The sequence below is a fragment of the Otolemur garnettii genome, unplaced genomic scaffold (assembly GCF_000181295.1).
Source record: "Otolemur garnettii isolate 467f Iridium unplaced genomic scaffold, OtoGar3 scaffold00001, whole genome shotgun sequence".
In the NCBI taxonomy this organism is placed as follows: domain Eukaryota; kingdom Metazoa; phylum Chordata; class Mammalia; order Primates; family Galagidae; genus Otolemur; species Otolemur garnettii.
The window spans coordinates 49,470,729-49,493,910 of NW_003852396.1; the positions used below are offsets into that span (position 1 = coordinate 49,470,729).

At 40.0% G+C, this 23,182-nt stretch overlaps 1 protein-coding gene across 3 annotated transcripts in view; it reads left to right on the forward strand.

Annotated features, from left to right (window-relative positions):
• NELL1 (neural EGFL like 1) overlaps positions 1–23,182 on the forward strand; it is an 821,103-nt gene that overhangs the window by 213,691 nt on the left and 584,230 nt on the right. For all 3 annotated transcript variants that reach the window (XM_003781182.2, XM_003781183.2, XM_003781184.2), the window contains one exon: positions 10,043–10,171. In XM_003781182.2, the coding sequence (XP_003781230.1) occupies positions 10,043–10,171 (129 nt within the window). The remainder of the gene's footprint in view (positions 1–10,042; positions 10,172–23,182) is intronic.

The following is a 23,182-nucleotide window of genomic DNA, read 5'->3' on the forward strand; positions in this document are numbered from 1 at the left end:
ATTAGGGTCTAGGAAAACTCCAGAGGGGGGCACATTGCACCACAAAGAAGACCTGTAGGTAAGGGTAGGTGGGCCCTTTAAGTGACAGGAAGACTCGTACATGTTGACTATTGGAGAAGAAACCAATTGCTTTCAAAGATAAAACTTGTGAGAGTCTGGTGCTTAATCTCTTAACAGACCTGTCCACAAAAAGCTAAAGGGGCATTCTTACCCTCAAAGGCCCAGGCTTCTCCTGTGGCATGTAGGTTGGCTGTAGAATATGTAAGGGCAACCACTTCCCGTAAAGGATCTTGGAGCCCTATCCCTCTTAACCAGCCCACAGGTGGAGCTGACGCCATACCTGCCAGGTTTATGCTTTCTTCTGTCTCCCATTACTCCTTACGTGAATTTAAAGATCAGCCGGGCAGTGGTGGATATGAGAGGCATTGGCTTACTGAGATTTGGGTTTGGGTCAAGGAATCTGGAGTGCATTTTTAGATGGTCCAGGTACACCATTTCAAAGGTAACCCCCCTGACCTGCTGAGGGATACAGTAGGGGCAGGAGATTGAGGGCAAGCGATGGTGGACTCCATAGAGAAGAGAGATGCAAATCTCAACTTAACTATTTCAGAGATGCACATCCTGCCTAGGTGTTGTGGCCTATTCATGCCATGTTGTGGAATAAGTCATAGGAACAAATCATTAAGATGCATATCCATTATGCACTGCCAAAGGTCGAGATAAAGCAAAATGAGTAGCTGGAGTTGCCATAATTATAAAGAGCACAGAGTGGGATTTGGAAAGTGGCAGTATGGAGACCTCACTGTCATAATTGGCAGGGCTTCTTATATGCAGATGAGGCCAATGGAGTCAAAGCAAATCATTTCATGAGTGTTATTGCTCTTTCTCCAGTAGCAGAACTCTAGATACAGGACTATAAGGAGAAGTCCAAATTTTAGAGTGCCCCAGCCAGAGGAGAAAATGGGAACCCAAGCTTTATGTTTCATCATTGGTTTTCCTGTACGTCACAGACACCTGCTGCTCCATATATGTGGAACTCTTATCCTTTGTCCTGCCAGCCCCACTCATCTTTCCAGTCTTCTTGTGTTAGGACCCTTGTCTGTGATGCATTCCTGGGGTACCTTGTCTGCCTGTCTGTCACCAGAGCCTCTTGTAATCCAGTGCTCAAAGACAGTCATCTCCGCTAGAGTGTGAGATGAATGAGGACATGATTATGGTGATTATGGGATTTTTGTTGTAGCCCTATTGCCTTTCACAGTGTCTGGGCTTGTGTTAAGGTGCTTATTTGTTGAATGAATGAATGAATGAGTGGAATCTCTACCGGGAACTAAAAAAGGTAGTCTGAGTGAAAACTGAAGCCTCATTTCAGTAGATTGTGTGTCTTTCCCCAAGCATTTTTCATTTTAAGCATGAAAGTGTGAGCTCCAGTGGTTCTTACTCATCTTCATATCCCGTCCATGGGTGGTATTCAGCTGTGTTGTGACAAGTTATTTTTTTCTGACACCGAGTTCCCAAGAAATGAGTAATAATGTGTTTCTTGGAGAAAGAAACACAGTTTATTTCTTTGGAAAGCTCTAGGCATTTCTTGGACTAGACAATGCTAATGGCTAGTGGGCCTCTCAGGCCAAGGTCTGCTTTCCTTGAATTTCCCTTAATAATTAAAATAATACCTGGGCCATCATGTTAGGTGGTGAAGAGAGACAGGGGATCCTATCTGAGTTTCTTTTTTTTTTTTTTTTTTGGCCAGGGCTTGGTTTGAACCCACCACCTCCTGCGCATGGGGCCGGTGCCCTACCCTTTTGAGCCACAGGCACCGCCCCCCATCTGAGTTTCTAATCTCTATTTCTATTCATCACCTACTAGCTGTGTAACCAGCAGGAAAGCAGCTAACCTCTCTGAGACTCAGTTTATTCACCTTTAAGACATTTTTAATTCCAATTTGGAAGGACTCGGAGGATTTATTCATTAACTCAACAATTATGAACTGCCTACAATGTGCTAGATACTGTCCTCAGGGTGAGCAAACTTTCATAGTCCTCATAGAAGGGAGCTCCTAGTGGGGTGATGCATTCATCAAATTAAACACAGAAATAAACTCCTGATTAGTAGTCCCAATAACTGCTATTTCATAGCAAAAAGATCAGGTGTTATGTGAGAGAATAATGGCACTTAATTTAGAAGTAAAAAGTTTCTCTGAATATCTTTTAATATAGATATATATCTGTGTGTTTGTATATTCTTTAAACATTTTTTGCCCAGGTCTATTAAAATACAACTGACATATAAAAATTGTATTTCTTGTCTGTAGTGTGATGTTTTGTATACATGCACATTGTGAAATGATGAAATCAATCCAGCTAACATATGCGCCACCAACTCACGTCCTGATTCTGTGCATGTGCTGAGAAAATGAAGCTCTGGTCTCTTAGCTATTTCCCAGAACACAACCTGTTATGATTAACTCGATGAGTTTTTCTTATTATCGCCCTGGGGTGGAAGAGGATGAGAGGGATTCAGAAGATATTTATGAAATAAAACGGACAGAAACTGAGGGGGGCTGGTGTGTGAGGAGCGAGGGCACGATGATTCCTCGTTTTCTGGTTTGTGTGGATAAAGGTGCCACAGATGGGTATGGAGGGCCTGGGTGAGTGGGCTTGGGAGGTAGGACGGAGAGCTCAGTGCTGGCAGGGTGAGCTGCGGGACGCCTGTGAGGACATCCAAATGGGACGTCAGTGGGCTGTTGGCTGTGATGACATAACGGATGCAAGGTGGGACATGCCAGACAGAGTTATTCCCTGTGCTCTTCTGGGAGACTGCGCACCCTCATTACTGCTTCCAGAAGAAAGGTAGATGGTCTCAGCCAGAGGCCAGAAATGACCGGGAACAAGTGTTGGCCTGGATTTAATTGAGGGGAAGAATAATAAATTGGCAGAGCCATCAGCTGGGTCCTAAACAAAGCAATACCTCAAATGCAGAAGAGCTGCCATCCAGAAACGCTGTCAGAGAATAATCATTAGTTGATATTTATGGCCCCAGGTATTTAAAGCTCAGGATAATTATTTCTTGAGTGGTCCCCAAAAGAACTTTAGAATCAAATCATGACACTGACACTTACTGGCTATGTTACCTTGGATTAATAAAGTGCCAGCCACCTTTTCCTAATTTGTAAAATGGGAATAATAGTAATTTTCAGGATTTTTACGAGGGTTTAGTGAAGTAATGTATGTAATATGCTTGGCACTGTGCCTGACTTCTTGGAAGTTGATAAATATCAGCTTTTGTAATTAAGGTCTTCTTTGTATTTGGGTCAGTGCTAGTTAAAGGGTGGCACTACGAGGTACAGCAGCCCCTGGAGTAGATGCCCCATAAATACTGAGATGATCACTCACTTGTATAGAAAGATCAAGGGGCACTGAGTAAATACTGCTTGAATGGAAGCCTACCTTAATTTTAATTTTTCTTTCTTTCTTTTTGGAGATAGAGTCTCACTCTGTTGCCCTGGGTAGACTGCCAGCGCATCAGCCTAGCTCATAGCAACCCAAACTCCTGGTTCAAGTGATCCTCCTGTCTCAGCCTCCCAAGTAACTGGGACTAGAGATGCCTGCTACAACACCTGGATAATTTTTTTTTTTCTGTTTTAAGTAGAGATGGGGCCTTGCTTATGCTTAGGCTGGTCTCACACTCCTGAGCTCAAAGGATCCTCCTGTCTCTGCCTCCCACATGCTAAGATCATAGGTGTGAGCCACTGCATCTGGCCCTCTACCTTAATTTTAAACAGATACATTTTTAGCATGATCATCAGGCACAATCAAAGTGAATTTGACATTAAGGTTGGTTTGTCCTAGAGGTCCTTTATTGTCGTGAAGTAAAATTTACTCAACTCTCTGCATCGTGATCCGAGATGACACATGCTTGATAGAGAGATATGCCTTGGGAAGTCAGCAGCATTTGAAGGTTTTTATTCAGGCTGTCAAATGAATGTGGGAAAAAGGACAAAGTTCCCTGAAAAGAGAGAGATAAGAAAAATAGACACAGAATACTTGTGATAAAGGATGTACATATGATATTAAGTCAAGTTTCCTAACAAAGGAAAGAATGAAAATTTAATCATCGATTAATTATGACATGGCAAGTTCAGTCCAGGCACTTCCTATGGCCAAGAGAACTGTGAGACCTAAAATTACCCCTTTGGTAGCAAAAGCATCAAGTACTTTTACTTGTGATGATTGTCATAAGGCTTTTAAGCTCTCATAGATGTATTCTCAATGGCCAGAGGTTTTGAATTTCCAACAAGTCAAACTCTTGATCTGATTCTAATTGGAGCAATCACCATTTAACAGGTCCAAGGTAGTGAGGCTGGATGTAACGCCCTGCTCACCTAGGGCTGTGCATCTGTCTCTAGCACTCTAGTGAGTGGCTGTGTCTTCACTTATGGTCATCTGAGAGGATGAATGGTGTAGTGAGAAGTTCTGAGCATTAGGAATAGCCAGACCTAATTGAGAGCCCTGGCATCTCCACTTATTAGCTAGGTGCTGGTGAGTTCAAGTTTTTCTTTTCTGTCTTGAAGTTCAGGAAAACCGCATGGTTAAGTTATTCTGAATGTTAGTCATTATTGTTGACAATGTCATTATCAAAATCATCATCATCATCATCCTCATACTGGTCACTGTTTATTGACCTCCCAGTAGGTATTCAGAACTGTTTCATGGATTAGTCTACTTAATTTTCTCAACAATGCATTAATAAGGTATATAATATTATCTTCACTTAAAGCACTTTGTATAATGCCAAGCATATTATAGGTGCATGGGTTTTATTATTTTTATTCAAGAACAATTATTATTATCTTTTAGACAAAGTATAACCTGAATATTGTTGGTTTAAACTTCTATCTCAAAAAAATTTTTTTAAAACTTCTATATCGAAAAAAGATAGTTCTAGGAGGTCAGTCCTGAAATGAATTAAATTTGGAGTTCATTTCGTACCGTGATTTACATATTTTTTAAGCCAGAAACTGTCATTCATATGATCAATATGTCAAAAATATAAAATCAGAGATGTTCTATCTGAATCAGGGCAGGGCACTTAAGCTCTATATAACACCTGATGTGTACACAGGGATCTGAGGAATATGGTTTGAAAAGCACTGATTTATTTCCTCCATGCCCAGTATACATACATACCTAGAGAGGCAAAGTGATTTATGCAAGTTTTTAGCCGCAGATCCTGAATAATTAATTAGGTCTCCTGACTTCTATAAGATCAAGATGTGATATAACACAATAATCATTCACTAGAAGGTACTGATTTAAAGATGATAAAGCACCTACGTATGTTTCCTCGTAGGTGATCTCATATTTTGTGGTAGGAACAACCTGTTCCTCCTACTTCACCTAACAATGCTGTACTAGGTATAATATAGGATAGTAACTATTTGAACATTTGGTAGCGATCACAGAGTAAGGGCAAAAAATTAAAAAGACAAAGACCAGAAATGCTGGAAAAGGGTGATTCCATGAGATAAGCAAGTACGGTGGAGTTGGTGTTTTCTCTGGGTGCGATTTCTGGTGTCTGGTGGTTGAGATTCTGGCTGCTAATGAACACTGAGCAGATGGGAGGCAGCCTGGGGCTGGTATGAAGTGCATAAATCAAGACCCTTGAAGGGTGAATCCCTCTGGGTGTGAACTAGGAAAAATTCACTCTGTGAAATGAGACTTACCTGTCAGTATTGACTCTAGATGAAGGTCTAGAAGAGAAAAGTTTGCATCTTGAAAGCTCGGGGCTAGATTTCATTCTACTTGTGTGGCTAAATTCTCAGGAACCCAAGGAAAATGTAGTTTAAAGTGATCTTGGGCTAAGAGTTCCCTCAGGCACCGGAAAAAAGCAAACACAAATCCTCTCTGAAAAAAAAATAAGAGTTTAAGAATCCAAACCTCAAATAACTCCCACAGATTAAACTTAAGAAAATATGAGCTCACAAATAAAAGAATCACTCAGTACCCAAGAAAATAAGCCATTGTGCATGATATGCCACAAATTACAAAATCAAATGCACAAAAATCGAAGATATGTCTGTTAGAATTATCACTGTAAAATACGCATGTGTTGTCTATTTAAGACTTTTTTTTTAATAAAAAGAAATTTAAAAATGGAAGAATAAGATTATTAAATCTGACCAAGCAGGTTAAAAAAGGATAAAATAGAATTCTAGAAAATAAAATTATATAATAAGTGAAATTAAAAATGATATGAGTGACTTAAAGAGAATACGACATAGCTCAAGAGAATAAATGAACTGAAATATACATCTGGAAGTTACAAAGTAATAGAAATGGAAGATAGGAAAGGAAGTCTAAGTAACTTGGAAGATAGTTTCAGAAGAAAGAATGTTTTATCTCATTAGAATTCTAGCGAGAGAAGATAGAGAACATGGTGAAGAGAGAATGTTTGAAGAGACAGTACCTACAAATTTTCCAAAATAGAGATTTTATCAATCATCTGATTCAGGAATTCCAAAAAAATTCCAAATAAAAACAAATTCACACCTAGAAACCTTAGAGTAAAACTCAAGAATACAAAACCACACCAACCAACAAAACAAATTAAAAAAAAATCTTAAGGGGCGGCACCTGTGGCTCAAAGGAGTAGGGTGCAGGCCCCATATGCTGGAGGTGGCGGGTTCAAACCCAGCCCCAGCCAAAAACTGCAAAAAAAAAAAAAAAAAACCAACAAAAAACAAAAAACTTAAAAACAGTCACAAAGGGATTACGTCATACAAAGAAATGACTATTAGATTAATACCTGACTTCTAAGCAGCAATAATGGAAACCAGAAAACAGTGGATGGAATAATACTTTAAAATGTTGAGATAAAATAACTGTATAACCAAGTATGAGGATAGTCTAAAAATAATTAAGCAAATTTAATTGAACACATTTACTATCAAAAGATACTCACTATAGGAACTTCAAAGGTTACATTAAGATGAAAAACAATTATCTTAGAAAAAATGGCAGGGATTCAGGAAGGAATGTTATGCAAAGAAAATGTTAAATGTGGCTAAAAATATATGTTCCTGGAAACATATTTAAGAGTATTTCCAGCAGGTTTAGTTCCAGACCACAGCAACAAAATAAATGTTGCAATAAGGTGAATCATGCAAATTTTTCATTTCCCAGTGCATATAAAAAAGTTATGTTTCCACTGTACTGTAGTTTGTTAAGTTGCCTTTGATAAAGGTAAATATTGCAATTAAAAAACATTTTGGGGGTAAAAATGGTCATCTGAACATTTATCATGTCATAATCTTTATGCTGGTGGACAGCCTTGCCTCAGTGTTGCTGGCTGCTGACTGATCAGGGTGGTGATTGCTGAAGGTTGGGGTGGCTGTGGCAATTTCTTAAAATAAGACAACAGCGAAGCTTGCTGCATCAATTGACTCTTTCATCAAAGATTCCTTTCTAACAGTCAATGTGGTTTGATAGAATTTTATCCCTAGCAGGACTTCTTTCAAAAAAATAGTCAATCCTCTTAAACCCAATGTTGCTTTATCAATTAAGTTTATATAATATGTTAAATCCTTTGTTATAACTTCAATCAAGTTCACAGAATGTTTACCAGGAACAGAGTCCATCTCAAGAAACCACTTTCTTTTCTCATCCATAAGAGGCAATTCCTTATTCATTCATATTTTATCATGAGATTACAGCAATTCAGTCACATCTTCTGGCTCCACTTCTAATTTTAGTTCTCTTGATATTTTCACATTTATTTCCTCCATTGATGTCTTGAACCCTTAACGTCATCCATAAAGATTGGAACCAACTTCTTCGAAACTCGTGCTAAGGTTGATATTTTGACCTCTGCCCATGCCTCACAATTTTGTAAATGACACCTAGAATGGTGACTCCTTTCCAGAAAGTTTTCAATTTATGTTGCTCAGATCCATTAGGAACCACTATCTATGAGAGCTATAGCCTGGTGAAATAATTTCTTAAATAATAAGACTTGAAAGTCATAATTACTCTTTAATCCAAGGGCTTCAGAATTAAAGTCCTTGTGTACCAGAGCTCTTGGGTGACCACATGTACTACCAATATGAGGTAATATTTTGAAAGGATTTTTTTTTCTGAGCAATTGGCTCAGAAGTGGGCTTAAAATACTCAGTAAGCCACACTTTTAAACAGGTGGGTGATATCCCCAAGGCTTTGCGTGTCTGTTTCTAGAGCATAGGCAGAATAGATACAGCTTAATTCTTAAGGGTCCTGGGGTTTTCAGAGTGGTGAATGAGTATTACCTTCAATTTCAAGTCACCAGCTGTATTAGCCCTTCAGAAGACAGTCAGCATGTCCTTTGGAGATTTGAGGACAGCGACTGTCTTCTACTCGCTAGTTATGAAAGTCCTAGATGGCATTTTCTTCTAGTAGAAGGCTGTTTTGTCTGCATTGGAAATCTGTTGTTTATTGTGGCCCTCTTCATCAGTGATCTTCTAGATAACTTCTACAGCTTCTCTGTCCAGGCCTGCTGTTTCACCGTGGAGATGGCTTCTTCTTTAAATCTCATGAACCAATCTCTTCCAGCGTCCAGCTTTTCTTCTGCAGCTTCCTCACCTCTCTCAGCCTTCGTAGAATTCAAGTGCACGAGGACCTTGCTCTGGATTAGGCTTTCCCTTAAGGGAATGTTTTGTTTGTTTTGATCTTCTTTCAAACATACAACTTCCTCCATATTAGCACCAAGGCTGTTTTGTAGAGCTCTTAATTGCCTTCGAGAAATTTTTCTTTGCATTTACAACTTGGCGGTTTGGTGCAAGAGGCCTAGCTTGTAGCCTGTCTTGGATTTCGACACACTTTCCTTACTTAGCGTAATCATTTCTAGCTTTTGATTTAAAGCAAGAAAAGTGACTCTTCCCTTCACTTGAACACTTAGAGGGAACTGTAGGGTTATTATTAATTGGCCTCATTTCAATATTGTCATGTCTCAGGGAGCAGGGAGGCCTGAGGAGAGGGAGAGAGACAGAGAAATGGCTGGTTGATGGAGCAGTCAGAACACACATAACATTTGTTAAGTTTGCTGCCTTATACGGGCGTAGTGTGTAGTGCCCTCAAACAATTAGAATGGTAGCATCAAAGATCAGTGATCACAGATCAAAACAACAGATAATAATAATGAAGAAATTTGAAATATTGCACCAATTGCCAAAGTGTCGCATAGAGACATGAAATGACCACATGCTGTTGCAAACAATGGTGCTAATGTACTTGCTTGATGCAAGTATTGCAAATCTTCAATTTATAAAAAATGTGTTATGTATTATCTGTGAAGCACAATAAAACAAAGGATGATGAAATGAGATCTGTATATATAATGGAATAAAATGTGGAACATTATTATTATGGAATGTTACACAAAATTAACCAGTGAATGAACTATAGGTATTAATATGGATGGCTAGGGAACAGGCGTACCATAGATGATATCTACTGTGTGATTTCATTTATACAAAGGTCCAAATGGGCAAAATTAAGGGATATATTGTTTAGGAATAAGCACAAATATCTAGTAAACCTATAAAATGTGTGGTGGAGTGAGTATGGCTGGGGGGAGGATTTGTTGGGGAGGTGTGATCAAGCAGTGCTGATAATCTGGTTGTATTTATTTCAGATATGCATAGATTTATGCATATATACTCTTAGATATATGTATTATGAATTTTTATATACTCTTAGATACATGTATTATGAATTCTATAAGAAAACAATTATAAAAAGCATAGTCATGTAAGAAGATAGTAAGGAGATGATTCAGGATCAGCGTGGGTAAAAGCTACCACACAGGAACAACCTTAGGAAATTTGAGAATTGGGGTAAAAATCCTCTTAAGGGTGGTACAGCTCCTCCTCATCCCACCTCCTCCCCAGGTTATCCTTGCATATGGCTAAAGTATATTGTCCTACGTAGTGACACAGAATAAGTTTCATGCTTTATTATTTGGAGGTCTTGTAGTTCATCCTTTTCTGATATAAAATTTTATTTCCTCCTTCTAGGTCATAACTTCTGTGCAGAAGGACCTAAATGTGGTGAAAATTCAGAATGTAAAAACTGGAATACCAAAGCTACTTGTGAGTGCAAAAGTGGTTACATCTCTGTCCAGGGAGACTCTGCCTACTGCGAGGGTGAGTCTGCTGTTCAACGAAGTCATTTGTGAGAAACTGGCTAAGAATTGTGTTTCTGGTAGATTTGCTTAAAGAGTGAAAGCCTCTACTTGGCTCGTGTTCTATGGAATTCTATATGAAATCCTACCAACTACTGAAGGCACTCTAGTCTCCTGGTTTATCCAGGTTGCTTAGTAGCAGGAGGAAGGAAGACCTTTGAAGGTAGTTAGGAAACATAGCAAAAGAATTAGCAGGGTCATATCAAATCCCGTGTTCTGTTGTTGCCGTACATAGCAACCCCTGGAACAACTATAAACACATCATATTCTCTTTTCTTATTTGAGGAGGTTGTTATCTTCATGTTCAATTGAATGCTATGTGGTGGGTTGTTTTTTCCAATGACACTTTGACATTACCTTATTTCCACCTGTCATCGCCTTCACTTGCCGAGGTCAGAGTGTTTTTTTTTTCAAGTTGGTTTTCTTAATGACTGATTCATGCATTGCCAATTCCCAGTCTCTATTAAAAGTCACAATGAGAGAGGGACTCATAACTTTGGCAAATGGGCTGGTGCTGTTACAGTGGGTTGGTGGCCTCAAGCATCATCGACCCATGTTTTCACCCTGGAAAGAATGATCCCTCTGTCTTGTGGGGATCTCTCTTTCAAAGCTCAGCTCTCCAACATGCTAGTGGGGAGCACTGTACAACCTTGTCATTTTAACATGCAGCAGAGATCAATTAGCTCCGACCCTCCACTGTATGTATAGTCCCATAATGTCTGAGTTCATCCAGTCCCAAGGTGCTTGCTGGCTTCCTTCCACCAATCTGCAGAAGCTCTAATAGGCAAAATAATGGCTGAACTATTTTTCTGCTTGTTCTAGGTATTCCTGCCATTTTTACTCATAAAATATTGCACCATGGTTATTTATTAATTAGGAAGGTAGCTCTCTTGAATTGAATGAATCCTGCAAAATCCCGGTCACTCTCCTCTAAGTGATTTGGTTTTCAAATAGTTCATGTGTTCTCAAGGTAAAAACAATATTAACTGATGACAATAGATGACAATACTGGTAAAGTCCTCTCCATTCCACTGTCTTACAATTGATCCTTGAACATCACTGGCTTGAACTGTGTGGGTCCACTTATATTCAGATTTTTTCAACCCAATGCAGATTGAAAAACCTACCAAAGTGCCCATAGCTTCGTAAGTGGATCAAGAAAATGTGGTGTATACACACACACAAACACACAAACAGACACACACACCCACACACACACCATGGAGTACTACTCAGCCACAATAAGGAGCAGGGTGATGTTGTTTGCTGCAATTTGTATGGAAATAGAGATCATTATCCCAAATGAAGTATCTCAAGAGTGGAAAGCCAAACACCATATGTTCTCACTAATAAGTGGGAACTAAATGATGGGTGTACATGGGCACAAAGAGATATAAAGGATGGTGGAAACCAAGAATAGGGTGGATGGCAGAGGAATTGTGCAGTAACAACTTACCTATTGGGTACGATGAACACTCTTCTGGTGATGGACACACCAAAAGCCCTGACGTAAGCACTATACAGGGTATCTGTATATTTAATAACAAAAATATTTGTACCCTTTTAATATTTTGAATTTTAAATAAGAAAATACAGTATTTGCAGGATGAAAATCCTCATATATTGAGGGCCAACTTTTCCTATAAGGCAGATTCCTCAAGGCCTACCATGAGACTTGACTTGGCATGGACTTGGCTATGCATGGGCGGCCTGGAACTGCTGAGTATACTAAGGGAAGACTGTATACTGTTAACCTCTGTTTAACTTTTTGGCTTTAACTAAAGACCTCTTTAGTTATTAAGGGAAGGTGCTTAATTACCACTAGTGATCAGTAGCTTGTAGGTTTTTATTTTTTCATTTCTTCTGAAAGACTTTCTTTATTACTACCTTGGTTCTCATTAGCAATATATTCTAACTAATGTTTTTTTTTTCCCTTCTCCTTCTTTACTTTTTTTTCTTTTTGCTTCCTTTATAGATCTGAACTTGGTTAGGGAGCCATGCCACTTATGAGAATGAAGCTGCCCCCTTGGCTATGAACCTCTTCATCTGTCCTCTGATATCATCTTAGTTATTTCTTAATTTGGAGAGAGATGACTATTAATTTCAATATTTCACATCAATGCATTTTTTTTGATCTTATGCTATCATCTATCAGAAAATTAATGCAATTAAAGATTAAAAATGTCAATATCCTCCCTATTTACCATGGAAAAATTCTATAAGCCAGGTAATGGTCTAAATAATTTTCTTTCTTATCTTCTTCTTTACTATGTGGGATAGACTCTGAATAGTTATAAAAAATCATAGAAGGAATGTCAAAAACAATTTAAATCTTGATTTCCCCTCTAGCAGACCTTTTAGTTTCCCATTGGAATGAGTATTCCTGGCTTCACTTGTCTACTGAGACCTGGCAGAATCTGGAAGAAACCTGCTAGTGCTCATTCTCTGAGAAACTCCCTTCATTTCTCCTCATTGATACACTTTTTTATTGCATAGAATCAGCTCCATGAGGAGGCGTCTGTGATATCAACTTGCTCTTTAGTACGAGGCCTTATTTTATCCTTTATGTTGAAGGATTTTGAGGTCTGTATCACAGGTTTTGTTGACCATGCTCCTGCTTCACCTGGTGTATGAACCTGACCTTGTGCCAGTTTGTGCTGTGGTGCTGCCTGGGGTAATTATGATGTGCTTTGGTTTCAGTATGAAGACTTTCCACAAGTTACAGGGGACTCATTCACGGACAGAAGGATCTTACCTTAGGAGAAAGAGCTGAACGCTGGAGTCGTCCTTGTGTGTTAGGAATAGAGCCGGGGTTAAAGCGGGGGTCATAGACTGGGGATTTGGAGGAGAACCAACCAGAATCAGTACCAACATTGACAGCAGATGCCTTTCTCCCCTTCCATTCTGCTGTCATCAGCATTTGAACTTGCATCCCTGGGCTTATGTCCAAGTGATTCCATGGTTATGGCCATAGCTCTAGGTATGGTGTCCTCACACCAGCATTCTAAACATGGGAGGACAAGTTGAGGGTTAAAATCTTTCTCTGTGTGAGGGTCTGTCTTTTTTTTTTTTTTTAAAGTCTTTATTTATTTATTTGCAGTTTTTGACCAGGGCTGGGTTTGAACCCACCACCTCCAACATATGGGGCCGGCACCCTACCCTTTTGAGCCACAGGTTCCAACCCCCCCCTTTTTAAAATTAAATCATAGCTGTGTACATTAATGCAATCATGGGATACAGTGTGGTGTTTTCACATACAATTTGAAATATTTTTGTCAAACTGGTCAACATAGCCTTCATGTCATTTTCTTAGTTATTGTGTTAAGACATTTATACTCTTAGAAAGAATCACTTGTGCCCTTGGGGTGAGGTGGTTTATCTTAGGAGGTTCTGTCTTTTCATGAACCAAGAGTTTTTCCTAGACGTTTTCTAGGAAACCCTCACCCCCATCACTGCACAAACCTGGGTTATAACTCCCTGCCACACACCTATCCTTAATGTTTGGGAAAGTGAGTGAGATAACTATTTGGGCTAATTGTGTTTATTTCCCAGACCTGGAGAAATTGCCTTCCTTGAAAACAAGTGATCATTGCTCTTTGTCTGAACCCAATAGAGTTGCAGCAACAGGAAGAAGTCACAAAAAATCGTTTCTGCCCAATTATTTTATGGTTAAATTCAGAGGTGGCCATTTCCCCAGCTCTCTTAAGAATTTCTCCCTGGGGGGCGGGGGGGGAATCTACTAGACAAACTTAGGGCTAGCCAAGCACTCACTGGATACTAGAGGCTCCGTGGTTAGGTTCACCGTCTCTCCACAGCCTAGAAAGAACTAGATACTTACAAATTGCCTCAGGCAAGCTATTTTTACCCTGAGTAAATGGAAAGAAGAATGAAAATGACCCATATTGTAAAAGCCACAATGAACAAGGCTGGCTTACAAATTAAAACAAAATATTACACACGTTGTTCAGGCTATCTTGAAAAGCCTATTCAGACTCTCAACGGAAAAAGAAGCACAAAAGGCTTTCAATTTTCTTAACTTCCTAGGGTAGCAGCAGAGATACAGTGCATTAAGAACTCCTGCTCTCTAGAGACTGTCTTGGAAACTTCCATGGAAAAGATATGGGAACTCCTAGCCAATCAATAGAACATAATAAGACCTTTTGTCAGCTATGATACAGTTCACTGGAGGTTGTTTCATTTTACCTCATCTGACTCAAGGAAGAGCACTCCCCATTTTGAGAACTGCTTTAGTTGGATTTTAGGGCTTTATGAAGCTGGTTGGCTGAGGCTTTATCCCTTTGTGTGACATATTCAGTGGGTAGGTCTTAAGTAGTTTCTGCTGCATTCGTTTAAATTAGTGTTTAAGCAAAGCATAGCAAAAGGTGTCCTACTCTTGAATTTTGAATCGATGTACACTTTTTTGCCTGCAGTGAAAAGTTTTTTAGAAGAGTAAAGAACAATGTGATTATCACATGTAATATGCACCATGCCATCTGTCGGGTATGGAAGGTAACAAAACTAGCATTAAATGGTAATACCTGTTACTTGCAGAGCGTTCTGAATTCTTCAGACTCCTTCTATATACGGTATACATTTTTTTTTTTTTTTTGAGATGGGGTCTTTCTTTGTCGCCCAGGCATGAAGACAGAGGCATGATCATAGCTCACTGCAACCTTGAATTCCTGGGCCCAAGTGATCCTCTTGCCTCAGCCTCCTGAGTAACTATCATGTCTGGCTAATTTTTAAAAAACTTTTTGTAGAGATGGGGGTCTCACTATGTTGCCCAGGCTGATCTGGATCTCAGCCTCAAGCGATCCTCCTGCCTCAGCCTCCCAAAGTACTGGGATTACAGGTGGGAACCACTTGCTTGACTTATCCATGCTACACTTTCAAGCCTTAAAATAAATCTGTGAGGAAAGTGGCAGCACTGGCCACGTTCACGCCATTTTATAAAGGCAGACACTAAAACTCAGGGTGATAAAGTGAAGGGCTTTCCAGTCCAGGGCTTAATGCCTGACTTACGTCACTCCCACTCTCTTACCACCCAGAGCATTCTGATGTTGTGCTGGTGTTCAGAATATTGGCTGCCTTGTTGCTCCTGCTGACATCAGGTTTAGGGAATAAAGCGTGAGTGAATATGACATGTGCCATTTCAGAGCAGAGGCTCTAAAGGATTTTGCAGGATTCCACCTCATTCTTTTTTCTCCTTGATACAATAACTGGGAGTGCTCCCCATCAGGGCCTCTCCTCTGGCCCAGGTCCCAGGATGAAGATGACATGGAGCAGTGTGACAACTGACAGATGATGGATATGTGGCACAGGTGAGGCATAACCTTGTAGACCACTGGGATTCATGAGACTTGCAGGTGACGAAGTTAACTGTCACCTTCACATAATAGCATGAGCCTGCTGATATATTTGCCTGAATTATAATTGACACAATTGCTGTGGCTTCAGAAGGATACCACCAACTTAGTGCTTATAACTGAAAGCAATTTTTGATATAGAGTTAGCAGAAAAAGTACAAATTTGGGGAAGGGAGGCTATAGTATGTGCTCTGGCCCTGCTGCCAGGCAATGGATTTTTTGCAGGCTACAAGTTATAAATTAGTGTTTTGTTATGCCAAATTCAACATGGTAAATTAAATTTCCTAATTAAGAAGACGATGAGACAAGGCATATCAGAAATATAGCAGATTGAAAAGTTAGTGAATTAGTGTGGTATTCACTAAGCATTTAATAGATCATAACAGTTATAATTATTATTGTTACTAACTTATTAATATTTTGAGGATCTTTTTGGAATTGGAGAAATGTATGCTTATGGAGCCCAATACTTTAAGAACGAGATTGTACCTTTTTGGAATAATTGCGGGTAGCAGGGGAGAGTATTTCCAGATGGAAGAAAAATTTTAATCAGTTCTGCAGGGGCATATTGCTGGCTTTAGGACATCAAACATTTTATATATATATATTACATTATATGATATATCATATAATATATATAATATAATACATTATATATATCATATTATATATATATATAGAGAGAGAGAGAGAGAGAGAGAGTTGTCTGTGCTCTGGGTAGACTGTCCTGGCCTTTTAGCTCACAGTAACCTCAAACTCTTGGGCTTGAGCAATCTTCTCGCCTCAGTTTCCCTATTATTGAGTTTTCTATTTTTAGTAGAGACAGGGTCTCGCTTTTCCTCAGGTTGGTCTTGAACTCTTGAGCTCAACCAATCCACCTGCCTTGGCTTCTCAGAGTGCTAGGATTATAGGTGTGAGCCACCGTGCTTCGCCCATAAAAATTTATGAGGACGGATCCATTTCTTCTTTGGAAGAACACAAGTAGAGCCATATTCAAGGAAATACTTTGGAAAAAATGACCGGTAATGGCATGAATTTAATAATTCCATGTAACAAAACTACTGAAGTGTCTGAAGCACAGCAGCTGATTAGCGAGGTGATTTATAACGTATTTCATGGAACTGGAGGTGACAATGAAGGAAGGGTTTGATCCTTTGATAAGAGGCTGGCTGGGAAAGTAGTAGAGAGATTATAGTGCAAACAGAATTATCAGCCCTTGGAGCACCTGAGGGGCTATTTTGTGGAGGCAGAGGCTGGTGTGAGCACACTTCCACCGAAACAAGCCTCTGCAAATTCTTGATTATGAGAATGCATGGGAATATGGTCTAGTGTGCTTAATTATACTTCTGATTAGCCAAGACTTAATCAGGCAACTTTTTGTTTTTCACATTTTTTGCATTTACATGGTTTGCATTTTACAAAATGCGTGAATATGACGATCCATGTAGCCCAATTTGTGCTTAAATCTGGGCTTCACTCTCCTAAAATCCTGCTTTCTGTTATAACAGCAGTAGTTACGGCTGCTGTAACAGAATGCCTGAACTTAGGTGATTTATAAATAGTGGACTTTTGGTTCTCTCACAGTTCTAGAGGCTGGGAAGTGTAAAATCAAGGTGCTGGCATCTGGCAAAGGCGGTTTTAATTCATCATCACGGGCTGAAGGTGGAAGGGCAGGGAGAGAGCAAGAGAGGCCCCAGACTGGCCTTTTAATGTGAGGGCAGAGCCCTCATAGCCTAATCACTTCTTATAGGTCCCACCTCTTAACATGGTTACAATGGTAACTAAATTTAAATATGAATTTTAGGGGACAAACATGCAAACCATAGCAGGACTCCAAAGCCTCTCTCCTGGTTATTCACTGTTAGTAAAAGCTTAACGTTTAGTCGCTGCTTTCATTTATTTCCAGGGATTCAGAATGCTTGAGATAAGTATTGTTCAATTTTTGTTTTATATTCAGAGCACCTTGGGGTATCCCTTTTTCTTCTTTTTAATTTTCTTGCCTGATTAATGGAGAGACCTTCAGGTGCCTAGTTATCTGTCAAACTCCATCTCTGCTTTTATAGGACACAGGGATTTCTAGGTTTTGCTTTGTTTAAAATTACCCCTGTGTCCTCTTCCTCCCAGCAGCAAATGTGGATGAGCCTTCTTATCGGCCAGGCTTTTCTCTGCCTTTGCTGCTTTATTCTCTAGGCTACTTGGCAAACCATCTATCCCTGCTCCCCCACCTGCTTAAACTCGTACTCTCTGACTCCCTGCCACACACGCATGTATCCATCAGTTTCCTCTTGGAATTATAACAACAACAACAACAAGAAAACCCAAATCCAAATCCTGATTATTCCAGTTGGGTTAAACCAAGGGGTAATCTCTCTTGCTTAGCAAACATCCTCAGTCTAACCAAGTAGGGCTATGGAAAGGTTGGAGGTTAAAATAGCACTATTTCTATTTTCTTAACCAGGCCTCAAGAAAGTTCGTTTGCAAGATACTGTGTACAATTTTTAATCATTTTGAAATAAACATGTTGTATATAGTGACTAAGTTTCAAGGCCAGCTCATGGAAGCCCAGTACATTCATCATCTAGCTGACCCATTAGATTACAAAGCTCTCCTGAGTTCCAGAGTCATGAAAACAGAGGACCATGTGCTTTTCTCCCAGTCTCAGTACATCCTTTCACTAAGTTGCTCAGGTCGTGAGATGGAGAAGTCATCCTCAGTTCTACTCTTTCCCTCATGGTGAACATTGCTACATCAGGAAGTCTTATTAGCTTTACCTCCGCAATCAATCACCAATCTGCCCATGTTGTGCTGTCTTCACTGCTACCACCCAGCCCGAGTGTCTTTCATCTTCTGGCTAAGGATTGTAGTGGCATCTGCTCTGGCCCACTCATGATCCATCCCCAAACATCTATGGGAGGAACTTTTCTAAAGTATAAGTCATGTTCTGTCACCCTCCTGTTCAGCGTTGTCCCATGGCTCCCGTGCCTCTTAGAATAACGACCACACTTGGTCCTGTGGAACATCATAAGTGAACTGGCACCCGCTTACTTCTCTGAATTCATCTTGGTCACCCTCTATTCACCCTCTGTCACCACATTGGAATTCTTTGTGTCCTTCCAGTAAGCCCATGTTCTTTCCTGGAGCTGAGAGGCTCTTCACCAAGATCTTTGCAAATCTGCTTTCTAGCGATTGTTCAGATTGTAGCCCGAATGCCACTTCTTTAGAAAGATCTCCCCTAACCACCCTTGCTAAATGAGCCTGTTACTTTCTAGGCCCATTTTAATTTAATTTGTTTCATGTTCTTTGTAGCACTTATTTTCTAAAATTGTGTTGTTTACTTATTTGTGTTTTTCTGTTTAAAGGTTTATTATCTGACTTTACCCCTTTAGAGTACAAGCTGCGTGAGAGCTGCAGTTTTATTTTATTTACCGTATCTCTAGCAACTAGAAGTGTGGAAAGTACGTTATAGACACACAAATATAGTAATGAAGGAGAAAGAGCCGGTGCACAGCTGATTCCTGCCTTTCTACGTGTGACTCTGCTTTCCTGGGTCAGACTTGTCTTATTAGTGCTGCTCAAGTGCTGCTTTTTAAGTTGCAGAGTCTGTAGGTCGGGGCTGCTTCTGCTAATTTTTGCTAATACGCAGCCCATGTCATGCTGAAACTTTATTCTGTATAAATTGCACTATTTGCTACAGATTGTGTTTACTTTAGCACATGGCAAGAGGCTAGGTCTCCCTTCCTGCTGATAAGAGAAGAATCCTTTTCTGAGAAATTGTTTTGGTCAGTTGCTTATAGTAAAAAAAAAGAAAAAAAAATTTGTGGCAGCCTAAGATATCAGCAGCTTTTGTTCCCATTCACGTAGACTTTCAAATGGATGTTCCTGGTTAATAGGTGACTCCCTTTAAAAGTAGGATTCCTCCTGTGGACCCACCAAGTACTATATGTGGCTTCTAAGGTCCCCACGGAAGGGGAAGGAGAATGGACAGTCATCTGTGGGAGGAGTTTATGGGCCAGTGCTAGCTCACATTTCCACTGGCTAGAACGCAGGTGCTCACTATACACACATCTAACTGTAAGAGAGGCTGGTAAATGTTCTCTAGCTGGGCTGTGTGCCCAGGAAACAAATCTGTTTTGATGAAAAGCTTTCTGGTAAGATTTCCCATTTGTTAATTAAAAAATATTTAGAGTATTACAGGGCTGCACCCATTTGTTATATAATTTGCTTTTGTACATTTTAAGTGAAAAGTTTTAAGTATACCCAGAATGTGTGCATCGGACTGGTTAGGTATGAATTACTCACTTATTACATTTTTAAAGATCTCTTTCATTAGTTTTTTTTTTTTTTTTTTTTTGAGACAGAGCCTCAAGCTGTCCCCCTGGGTAGAGTGCCGTGGCATTACAGCTCACAGCAACCTCCAACTCCTGGGCTCAAGCGAGTCTCCTGCCTCTGCCTCCCAAGTAGCTGGGACCACAGGCGCCCGCCACAATGCCCGGCTATTTTTTGGTTGCAGCCATCATTGTTGTTTTGGCGGGTCCGGGCTGGGGATTCGAACCCGCCACCTTAGGTGTACGTGGCTGGCGCCTTAGCTGGTTGAGCTATAGGCGCCGAGCCTCTTTCATTAGTTTTAAGACTTCTGCCTTTGTTTATTTCCTGGTCCTACCTAATGGACCTCTTCAGTTGATAGTATGGAAACTGCTCAGTTGGAGACCAGATAGCATGTTAATGGCTCTCCCATCCCCCTGGTACTTTCTGGTTGGCGTTATCTCCAGGCTTCCCTGTCACCCCCACTGTATCACTTCATCTGGATTTGTTCGATCTTCAATATATCCCTTGTCCCCAAATGAACCATCTCTTCTTTTTTCCCCCAAACAAAATTCAGAGTTCTATGCCAGGAAGAAAGCGATTCATGAAGCGAGCTTGCACACATCTATAAATGATTGCTATCCACCTCACAGTACCAGAGGTAAATGTATTCTTTAAAGAGGATGCTTGTTAAGAAAATACCCAAACCATTACATTTCAAAGAGCATTATAAAAGGAAGTAAAAAATTCAAATAACGTGAATGGAGAAGACAGAGCTCTTAGGCTGGAGGACTAAGCATGTGGGAGTTGGTCTGTTGGTCAGCTATCCTTGAGTATTTCTGCCTTTTAACATTTTCCATTCTTCTGTTTATTTCTTTCCTTGACAACTCCCAGGGTAGTAATGTAGTATAAAAAAAAATCCTTTGAGCTAGGGATAAGGAAATCTTGATTGATACTGATTCCACTACTTACTAGCTGGGTAACCTTGGAAAGTTACCCAATTATTTGGTGTCTTGATTTTCTTACAGTCTAAATAAGACTTTTAAACAAGGCCAGAATAAAGCCTACTTTATAAATTGGTCATGAAAATTAAATATGATGTTGACTGTGAAGGCATTTTGTAAAAGCTAAAGCATCACAGCTATGTACTGTTTATTAAGTACATAATTATGTATATAATTAAGTATATAATTATGCATCATTATAATAACAATATTTTCATCATTGTCAGTGCTTAGACTAGCACAATAGAAGTTCTTCAGATCCTCAGGTATATCTATCTAATGTATCTATGTATTTGCTCCCTGGACATACACCTCTACCTGTATAGAACTAGCCACTACTAGTGTTGAGCCATTGTGGGCTTTATAAAAGTGAGGATCTGTATTGTACATCTACTAGGGGTACTGATCATGTGGCAGTACAAGTGAATGGTATCTGCTGAAATTGTGCAGTATAAAGTCTATAAGAATCAGGCACAGAGTCTTATCTCTTTCTTTTAGTAAGCATGAATTGGCCATCTACTGTGACTGGGACTTGTGTTGGCTTCTAGGAATCTAACAACAATTAAGCCACAGATTCTTTTTTTTTTTTTGAGACAGAGCCTCAAGCTCTCACCCTGGGTAGAGTGCTCTGGCATCACAGCTCACAGCAACCTCCAGCTCCTGGGCTCAAGCGAGTCTCCTGCTTCAGCCTCCCAAGTAGCTGGGACCACAGGCACCTGCCTCAACACCTGGCTATTTTTTGGTTGCAGCCATCATTGTTGTTTGGTGGGCCTGGCTGGATTCGAACCTGCCAGCTCAGGTGTATGTGGCTGGCGCCTTAGCCACTTGAGCCACAGGTGCCATGCCTAAGCCAAGATTCTATCCTCAGGAGTGCGCAGTCTAAAGGAAAGGAGAGGCTTGTAATCAGATAATAAAACTACAATAGGATTTATTTCATCCTAGGATTTTAAGTAGTGCTATAGGAGCATGGTGGTGGGGACTATGCATTCTGCTAATGGGAGTCTGCAGAGGCTGCCCAGAGGAAGTGATATTTGAACTGAGTTCTTAAGAATGAAGTGGTCAGCTAAAAGGAGGTATGGAGGCATTCAGTTTTCAGTAGAGGGATCTGCATATACAAAAGCACATGCTTTCTTCCATGACTTGGCAGTTATGAATTGGGCTGCAATAAGCATTCTGGTGCAGATATCTTTGTTGTAAAGTGATTTTTGGTCTTCTGGATATATACCTAGTAGGGGAATTGCAGGATCAAATGGCAGGTCTACTTTTAGATCCCTAAGTGTTCTCCAAACTTCTTTTCAAAAGGAATGTATTAATTCGCATTCCCATCAGCCATGCAGAAGTGTTCCCATCTCTCCACGTCCATGCCAACATCTGCAATTTGGTGATTTTGTTATGTGGGCTACTCTTACTGGAGTTAGATGATATCTCAACATGGGTTTGATTTATATTTCGTTTATTAAAACAGCTATGATTTAATAAAAAAATAAACAAAGAAAAACAGAAAAACAAAAGCACACGGTTAAAATTATGGCATGGCTAGAATGTAAGGAGCTAGGTAGGAGGTGAGAACAAAGACACGACTGGTTGTCACATGGGAGTTTCAGCTTTTCTTGAAGCCCATTGTGTACACATACAGTGTGCAGGGATCACAGTGGGTACAAATCTGGATCCATTGGGATATGGAAAAAATAGTAGAACTCTTCTTCATATTTATTTTCATCTTTTTGGTTTTCATCTTGGTGTTTTATCATGTGCATGACCTATTGTATAGTAGTACATGCATATTTTATTAAATAGATAACATATTTATATACAAGAGATGCATGCTTAAAAAAATTTTAGCATTAAGGATGAATAATCTAAAACAGAGACCGTTGCTGTAGGTGGCAGAGTGTCTAGGGATGGGGTCTAATGTAGGGAGGGCATAATTGGACTGGTGTGCCAGGAAAACCATGTTCAAGGCCACATGGAGGCAACATTGCCTAGAGAGATGCTGGAGGGAGGGAGCCAGGTTAGGCACTACTGCTTAAATAGTTGATGTTTTTGTGGGTTTTCAAACTTGGCATGGTGGTAAGAAAGAGCTAAAGCATCACTGAGATCATTGGAATCTCATCTGGCCTTGCTTGTGCCTCTCCTCAAATCCTTGCACTCGTGCAACATTGATTTTTGACCATGACTTTCCTTTGAGAGCTCAGATGCCTGGTTCTTTCCCTGGTGAATCTATCTCATTCAGCTCAGGGTGTGATGGTGCCCAGAGGCCAAACTTGTGAGTATGGCTTTATATCATTTTCTAATGATATA